This window comes from Petaurus breviceps, unplaced genomic scaffold (assembly GCF_028583685.1).
Source record: "Petaurus breviceps papuanus isolate PSGF00001 unplaced genomic scaffold, PetGlider_PUasm1.0 90881, whole genome shotgun sequence".
Classification (NCBI taxonomy): Eukaryota; Metazoa; Chordata; class Mammalia; order Diprotodontia; family Petauridae; genus Petaurus; species Petaurus breviceps.
Window position 1 is genome coordinate 12792969 of NW_027187369.1, and position 8915 is coordinate 12801883.

The 8915-nt window shown below is 43.3% G+C and overlaps 1 protein-coding gene across 1 annotated transcript in view; it reads left to right on the forward strand.

Moving 5' to 3' along the window:
* The window catches only part of LOC138150707 (transmembrane 9 superfamily member 2-like), a 77941-nt gene extending 76009 nt beyond the window's left edge, over positions 1–1932 (forward strand). The window contains exon 17 of the mRNA XM_069074158.1: positions 1341–1932. Coding sequence (XP_068930259.1) covers positions 1341–1408 — 68 coding nt within the window. The 3' untranslated portion in view covers positions 1409–1932. The remainder of the gene's footprint in view (positions 1–1340) is intronic.
* The last annotated feature ends 6983 nt before the right edge of the window (positions 1933–8915 follow it).

Below are 8915 nucleotides of genomic sequence, written 5' to 3' on the forward strand. Positions count from 1 at the left end.
TCCAAAAGTCACTTAACCCCAGTTGCCTCCCCAAAACCCCCAACAAGCAAATGTCTATCCATCTATGTATCTATGTATCTATCTATATCTATCTATCTATCTGTCTGTCTGTTTGTCTATCTCTATACAATATAATATACTTTTTTTTCTAATGGGTATTTCATTTAGGTGAAACAAGGAAGTATGAAGAAATTTAAGCTTATATGAGAGAGATAGAGCTCTTTGGGGGCAATCAAGGATGGCTGCATGGAGGGGGTGGCAGTTCAGCTGGGCCTTAAAGGATAGGTAGGGTTTCAGGGATGGAGGAGAGGAATGGAAGGAAAGGGAATTCCTGGCATGGGGAACCATGGAAGATACAAGAGTTGGAAGGGACCTTAGAAACCATCTAGTCCAGTCACCTATTTTATAGATGAGTAAAATGAGGCCCATGGAAGCTTCACCAAAATCACCCAGGTACAGAAGTGGCTGCTGGAGGATTTGAACTTGGGTCCAGTTGATCCTTTTGTTAGTCCTTATAAATGTTTATATGGCTATTTGGATCTGTTTAAACTAATTGGGATTCATCAGCCTTGCACCCCTTCCCAATTCCTTAATTAAAGAGGGCAGCATCCATCTGAAACTTGGCCACTTGCTATTTAGGGTTAAATGGGAGATTTAGAAATGATCATTTCGACTTCTTCAATAAGGATCTTTCTTTGATGAGGGGCAGCTGAACCTTAGGGAAGTGAAATCCTGCTTCTTCCATGTGCTGGCTGGGATACCCTGGGAAAGTCACTTGCCCCTAGCTTTTGAGAGCTAGTCAAGTCAAAGATCCTGTGTTAAAGGAGGTCTGCCTCCATGGAGAGGGGCTGGGGGATGGAGAAGTGCTTCAGAGAAGCTCCATTGTTGGTCTGTTTTAATTTATGGCCCAAGATTTTGCTGTCTTCTAGAATAATAATAGTAGTTTCATTTATATAGCACCTACTATGTGCCAGGCACTGTGCTAAGCACTTTATAATTATTACCCTATTTGATGGTCACTACAACCCTGGGAGGTAAGTGCTGTTATTAACCCCATTTTATAGATGAGGCAACAGAGATGAAGTGACTTGCCCAAGGTCACACAGCTAATTAGTTAATGAGTCTGGATTTGAAATCAAGTCTTCCTGATTCCCAGCCCGGAGCTCTGTCCACTGTACCACTCATGGGATTTCCTGAAATTGTCATTCTCTAGTGTATAAGTCGTGAGCTTTTGGGCATCAGCAGCCCTCTTAGAAATTGCCATGTTTTATGTTTTCAGGAAAACAATCATGATTTGTAAGAATTGCTAGTTAACCAGGATATTTTTCATCTCATTGCAGGGACCATTGGATTTTTTGCCTGCTTCTGGTTTGTTAGCAAGATTTATAGTGTCCTGAAGGTGGATTGAAAAGTCGCTGAGAGATCTTTCCAATCGTCCTTGCTGTTGAGTTCTTAAAGAAATGTTAACTCTTTAGTGAGGAAACCTTATTTGGAGACCTCAGAGATGAATAGTTTATGTGGCATAAAACACCACTCTTAGAGGGGAAAAAATGCCTTTGGGGGATGCAGGTTTGTACTTGGTATTTTCTTGAAACAATTTTGCACTGAAAGAGTTTAATTTAAAACAGTAGAGGTGGCTGAAAGTCAGTTTCTTTCCAAACTAACTGAGGCCACTGGTATTGTAGCTTCACTGGTTTCCCCCTGTTCCTGTTGCCCCCCACCCCCAGCCCTTTTTGTTCAGCACAATTGGCTGCTTCCATCAGAATGACGAGCTAGTAATCCTTATGTCAAATGTGAAATTGACCTCACTTTTTTTTTATTTCCAGCCCTTTATAGCTTGGGGATTCCATTTGTTTAGCAAGATGTTAGAATTGATGAAATAGCAAACACTGCTGTGCTGTCTTGGTCATTCAATAAAACTGCATACCTCTAGCTTCAGGGCCTGGCCTGTGTTTGTATTTGGTTACTGGTCACTCTTCTTGTGGATTTGGGGAAACTGTAGGTTTAACTTGTGTAAGTAACTAGGAGTGAGTGGACATGCTTATATTTCTGTGTTTAATCAGGACACTTGGCTGTCATGCCCCCCCTACACCTCCCCCCCCAACAGAAAGATTGAGGTCATTTTCAAGATTATTATGTTTTGACTTTTCCCTAAATAATACTTTTACAGGAAACATTGGTTTATTTTTCGACTTTGAGGGACTGCACCTAGGTACATACACATCCCTCTAAAGGTAGAATACTAGATATCTAAGAAAACAGAATGGGCTTATTTCTCAATGCATAGTGAGTATACCATGACCAGAGGCCTTCATTTGGCCTCTTTCAGGAATGTGGCAGGGATTTCATGCTTCAGGTTGGTCTATTATAGACTATAGGTTAGCCTATATGATGCCTTTCCAGCTGTTAAAAATGTCTACAAAACTTGGAGCCATCAACCTAATCCAGATATTTGGACATCCCATTTTACAAGTAGAGCAGAAAACTGACTGAGGCTCTCCCAACCCCATGCTTGTCTTCTGTAATGACTCCTGGCCTCATAGGGGCCTTTGGGGCCCACTGACTATTTACTTACTTACTAAAGTAAGCAGAAGCAGTCCCTTGGTTATACTCATTCCCAGCCCATTTTCCCACCTTTGGCCCATGGACCTTCCCTTTCTTAGCTCTCTGAAACCCAAGGAGATGTGAGTGGGGAGATGGGTTCTGGGGGTGGGGTAGATTGGGTGGAGCTGATATGGCCCATAATGTTGGGTACTGGCCAGATTCCCACTAGACTCATTAGATCAAGGTGCTTGTTCCAGCTATGAGAGGGAGGGAGGACTTTATCCTAGGAGCTGCCCTCCTAATTGAATTAAAAGAGAGGTTAGGGCACCTTTTTTGGAGAAATTTTCCTTTACTTTGCCCTCTGAAGCAGTGCCGATCAGGCATACCCATTATGGAAGTGTGCTATATGTTGTGCATCTGTTTTTCAAATGCAGTCAAAATGAAAGTCTCAGCCACTTCAACTGAGATTTGAAATTAGACTTTATTGAGTTTACAGAAGAAAACAGCAAAGATAGTGTAATAGTATATTTAAATATATAAGCATTACTTAATCTACTTTAAATACATTCTTCAAGCAGGATTCCATTCTCTGTCCAAGAAAAGTGTGCTGAAAACCTTTTATTCAATTAAAGCAAGCCTACTGCTCTTTGACAGAGTACCCCTGCCTATCAGGCCAACTTAGCTAGGCAAAACGGCAAAGTGGGCAGCATGGCATAGTGAAAAGCACTCTGGACTTGGCCTCGGTGCTCAAGAAATGGAGGAAGGTGATTTGGGTGTAAAGGGATTTCTTTTGGTAGAAGGAAGGTAGGACTGCCCAATTTGTGCCGTTGAGATATACTGTGTGCCTTTGGGAGCCTTGTCCCTAGAGTTGGACTGAATTTTGTGAAAAGGCACTTCTATTACAAACATATTTTTAACATATTTAAAAATTACCCCCCAAAAAAAGAAATGAAAAATCCATGTAGTAAAGAGCATAAATGTCTGTTGTTTGCTGGCTCGGAGAGCCTCATGTGGAATTTGGTTCTAAACCCAGGTTTTTAAATTGAGGAGGACTCAGTGGAGATAGAAGTCGGTTTTTTCTTTTAAACCTAGCAGTAGCAAAAATCATCGAATTCTCTTTTTTTCTTGTGTGATGCAAGTGATCTAGAGGCCAGCCATGTCCACCCTGAATTGTAGGACCTCCCCATTCACCTCACATTATGCCTCTGTGTGTGTGTGTGTGTGTGTGTGTGTGTGTGTATAAGTGTAAGTGCAATAGTCTAGAGAAACTGAGGTGCATGCCATTGGTGCAGGGCAGAGCCAGAGGGCTTGTGTGCTACTTGGGGTAGGGAGAAGAAGGGCAGAGTTAAAAGGCTTGTATAATTTTTCAGGGGATAAGGGAGCACTTTAGGTCTCATAGAACTCCCCCCCTTCCATTACAGGTGGGAGAAATATTAACATAAGGTAATAAATTCCAAACATCTGGTTGGCATCCTTACCAGAATTCAGTGACCCAATTCATGCCAGTTGGACCAGTGCATGTTTCAGTGATAGGGGTAAGAGTGGTGGGTTGGGGGGAGGTTGTGAAGGGAATGGTTTTTCAAGAATTACCAGTGATAAAAGGCAAGTTTAAGAAAGTGAATTCTTGGGGAATTTGTTGAGCTATCATGATTTGTAATGCCCAATTGTTTCCAGTATTCCGAAAGCTAGGCTTGATTGGACAAGCTTTACTTTGGACACATCTCTGTGTTGGTCAGGTGCTAGATGGACAGATGTTGACTGGGCCTAGGCAGTGCCAAGTTGTCTACTGGTCAGGTGCCCCCAAGAGGCCCCTCCCAGGACAGAAGGATTGAACTTGGCTGTCCATTTTGTTGTGCAGTCAATGGGAGGGGGTGGTGGATGACAAGTGCCCATTGTGCTGTGGACAATGCCGGCTAGGCCTTCCATCGACACTGTTAGCTCATGTTGATAACCAGTTGTGTTAGAATGGGCTTTCACCTCCATATTCGGCCAGTCGTTTAAAAGTAAACCTTGGAAATAGCCTTCAAATGACACTGACCCCTTAGCCTTACTTGAAACCCCTTGTACTCTGTTCTGTACACATTTTTAAAAAAAACAACTGAGCTGTTCTACTCCAGAAATTGAGAAATGATTGAACCCTCCCCTCTTCCAGGAGCTCTCCTTGCAAGATGTGTATACGCTGTCCATAGAAGAAAGCGACTAGCTACACGGACACAAATTCTAATATTTAGCACCTTCATTGTCAAAGAACACTTATAATAATAACAATAATAATAGTAATAGTAACAGCAATAGTAATAATATTTCACATTTATATAGTGTTAAGGTTTGCAAAGCGCCTTATAATACATTAGCTATGTTGGGCCTCACAAACACCTCAGGGAAAGAGGTGCTACAGGTGGTACCCTTAGTCTACACAAGAGCAAACAGGCTCAGAGGCAAAGCAGCTGACATGCTTAAGGATATACATACAGCTAGCAAGTGATGGAAGTGAGATTGGGAGGCAGTATTTGAACCCAGGTTTTTTTTTGGCCTCCAAGTCTTTGCCATTCTGTATCACGCTGCCTCTCCTGTATAGAAACAGTAAAGCCCCAATCCTAAGCTATGCCGTTGGCCTCAACCTTCTAGAACGAGAGATGTTCAGTAATCAATGGACTGAGCAAACCTTAAATGACTTGAAAAATTGCCATATTTCCTGGGGTATAGTCTCCTCTTGACCCTGTGATCCTAAAAGGTGGCAGGGGGAGGGAGGAGGCAGGTATTATCTGCAGCAATTTGGAAAGCCAGTGATTTTTGATAGACCCATCTGAAAGAAACAGGTGGCCAGCCTGAGATCCGGAGCCCCTCACCTGTCCAGCAAGCAGCCCCAGGCTCAAATGGAAAGCCTTCCCGGTGGAGGGGGAGGGGGCTTCGAGTCAGTGATTAGCTCTCCCCTCCCCCATCTCAGCAAGTGGTAAGCTGCAGAAGAGGATCCTTCAAGCCTTTGCTCAAATAAGGAAGAAAACACATTTTGCTGGAGTATTCCCTCTTGGCAGCAGGGCTGCTATTTCAAAGCAGAAAAAAAATAACCCAACAACAACCTAAGTATGAGGGGAAATATTTCTTGATATTTTTCATCTCAAAATATTCATTTGTTGGGGGGGGTGGAAGGCTACTGAGTCTTAACTATAGTAGTATTAGCGCCATCTTTGCTTCATCCTAAGAATCACTGAGAATTTTGCTTTTTGTCACTAATTACCATAATGTTTCTACATCAAGTGAAGGGGCACTTTAAACATTTCCAAGAGATTTTTGGCAAATCCAGATAAATTACTGGATTAGAAAATAATAGAGCTAGAAAGATTTGAGATATCATCTCGCCCAACCCCCTTATCTCAGATGAAGAAACCGAGGCCCAGAGAAAAGAAATGACCTGCCCAAGGTCACAGGGCTGACCTTAGTAGAGGTGAGATTGGGACCCAGGGCCTTTGACTCCAAATCCAGCATTAGAAAAAAAAGAAGTCCAGTCATTTAAATGAATCTCTTGGTCAGCTAGAGATGACTTTTATAATTGTATAGACAGCATTTTGGGATGAATTAAGGGGGCAGAGTTAAGTTTCTACCCTTATAAGCCAATCTTTGGCTAAAAAGGTCATCTGATTTAATTTTGGGTTAGGGAGATGGGGAGATTGAGCATCTAAGGCATTATTGCGTGAGCCAATACAGTTTCATTTCACTGTCCTTTCTCTCTCTGAGTCTCAGTTTTCCCAGTCTCTAAAATGGAGATAATACTTATATTAGGGGTCTCATGCTTGTGGTGAAGAAAATGCTTTTGTAAGCCTCTAGACTCCATAGAAATGGGAGTGATTATTCTTCTTCTTAGAATTGGATGAAAAGAACCAGAATTCACTCTCTCAAACTCCTTGCAAGCTATGCGCACCCTCCCCCTGCCACATCTCTAGATAGCCATGTGTGTATGCAAAAATTGTTTTCTGGTAACCTGGACTCCCCCTGGCCTTGGTGTACTCCACCTGCACAGCTGGTTCACCTCCCAGACTCCAGTCACTTAATGGTCTTCACATTCCCCCCTCCTTCCTCTGGCTCTCTCCTCACTTACTGGAAAGGTCATAAGCTTTCAGGGCCTTGTAGATCTAACTGTCACCTCGAGGGTAGCTCCTGGGCTCCTGGGGCCCTTGGGGAAGCGACTCCTCCTTGGAGTTGACCTGCGATGTCTGTGAATCCTCAGCTGGTCCTGGGTTCAAGGAAAGGGAGGGGGTAGCCTGCTTCAGCAGGAAGGTGAAGTCTGGGAAGGCAAGTCGCCAATGAGGATGACTAAGAGGAAAAGCACCAGCCACTGCTATTATGGGGATGGGGAAGGAAGGGAAACTTGGGGGCTCGAGCCCCAATAGAGGGCCCCTCATCACTAGAAGTAGGGACAAAACTGTTTTTCTAAGCTTTTGCGAATAGCGTGTGCGTCAAGCGGCTCTAATACCCAGGCAAACTAGATGCTCTATTATTCTTTATTAAATACATAATCCTAAATAAAATAGTTTTAACATCTATTCTACTTACTATATTTGGAACTAATGAGATGTTTAAATGTCCTAAGGGGCCAAAATATGAAGCTTTAAAAAAAGTTATTATATAGAATCACAAAAGCCTTAAACAAAAAAGAAAGGCGGTGGATAGCCTCACAAAAGCCTTTTAAAAAAATAAAAGAAAGTCATTACATAGCCTCACAAAAGCCTGAAAAAACAGAAAGCCATCAGACAGCCTCAAAGCATCTTGAGGCTGGAAGGGGCCTCAGAGGCCACCAGTTCCCACGTATTCCAGTGGCAGAATCCCCTCAATTGGGATGGCTAGCCTTCTCTTGAAGCCCTCCAGGAAAGGGGAACTCACTACCTCCCGGGATAGCCCTTTCTACTTTGGATGAACTCTGTCAGGAAAATCTTCCTTACATCAGACTCAAGTCTGCCTCTCCAGTCACCAGTCAATGCTTCTAGTTCCCCTGGGGCCAAGTGGCATGCGACTAATCCCTCCTTCACCCAAATCTTAACTTCTCTGACGTAAACATCCTTCAAACAATCCTCTGATGATAAAAAAATCAAAAGACACATAGCATCATGGATTGAGGGTTGGAAGAGATTTTAGAGGCCATCTGGTCCAACCCCCTCATTTTACAGATGAGGAAACTGAGGCCCACCGAGGTTCAGTGACTTGCCCAAGGTCACACAGCTAGTAAATTGGCAGAGACTGCATTTCAATCTGGGTCCCCAGTCCTCCCAATTCAGTACTCTTCCACTATACTAGCTGCCTCGTTAAAGCCTGGGAGGCTAACTAACTTGTTTTTGTGCTCACCTATTTTCAAATGACAGAATATTGTGTGCAGAAAAAGTTCCTAATATTGTTACTGATTTTATTGGATCTAGCACATAATTGTTCTGTAATAAAAAAATGGCAGCAAAGCTGAATCTTATCAGATCAAAGGTCCTTAGCTCCACACATTAAAAAGGTCTTTACTTCAACCAAAACATCTGTGATGTATGTTTTCCCCATAATTAAAAATACTATGTATGAAAAGAATGAAAACTGAACAAGACTATGGGGAAAAAAAGGCATGTTAAAATTAAATCACTGGATTTCAATACCATTTAGGAATGTCAGGTGCATTGTTAAATGGACCCAAAAGGGTGGAAGGGTTGGGAATCTGGTTTTGAATTGAGGGTGGTATGTGAAAGCAAGACAAGCAGTGTGGTTTAATGGCTACAGAGGGTCAGCTTGGGAATCAGAAGTGCTTCTGACATCCTGGATGTATGATGGGGGAGGGGGATGGAAAGAGAGAGATGGGAGAGAGGAGGGGAAGAAAGAGAAGGGGGAGTGAGTTAGGGGAAAGAAGGAGGAAAGAAAGAATCAAGGGGGAGAGAGGAGTGGTAGAGAGAAGGGGAAAGAGAAAGGAGAGATAGAGGAGGGGGAGAGAGAAAAGGGCGGAGAGACAAAGGTAAGAGAAGAAGGGGAGAGAGGAGAGGAACAGGCAGGGGAGAGAGAAGGGGAAGAGAATCAGGAGAGAGAAAGAGGCAGGGAAGAGAGACAAGAGGGAAAGAGAAAAGGGACAGAGGAGGAGTAGAGAGGATGAGGGGAGAGAAAGGAGAAGGAGGCAGAGGAGAGAGAAGCAGAAGAGGGAGAAAAAGGCAGAGGAGAGAGGCAAGGGTAAGAGAAGGGGAGAGAGAGAAAGAGGAAAGAATCAGTGGAGAGAGAAGAGGGGGAAAGAGAGAAGCAGGAGAGGGAGACTCAAGGGAGAGAAAGACAAGGGTAAGAGAGAAGAAGAGAGAGAGAAGGAGGAAAATCAGGGGAGAGAGAGAGAGAGAGAGAGAGAGAGAGAGAGAGAGAGAGAG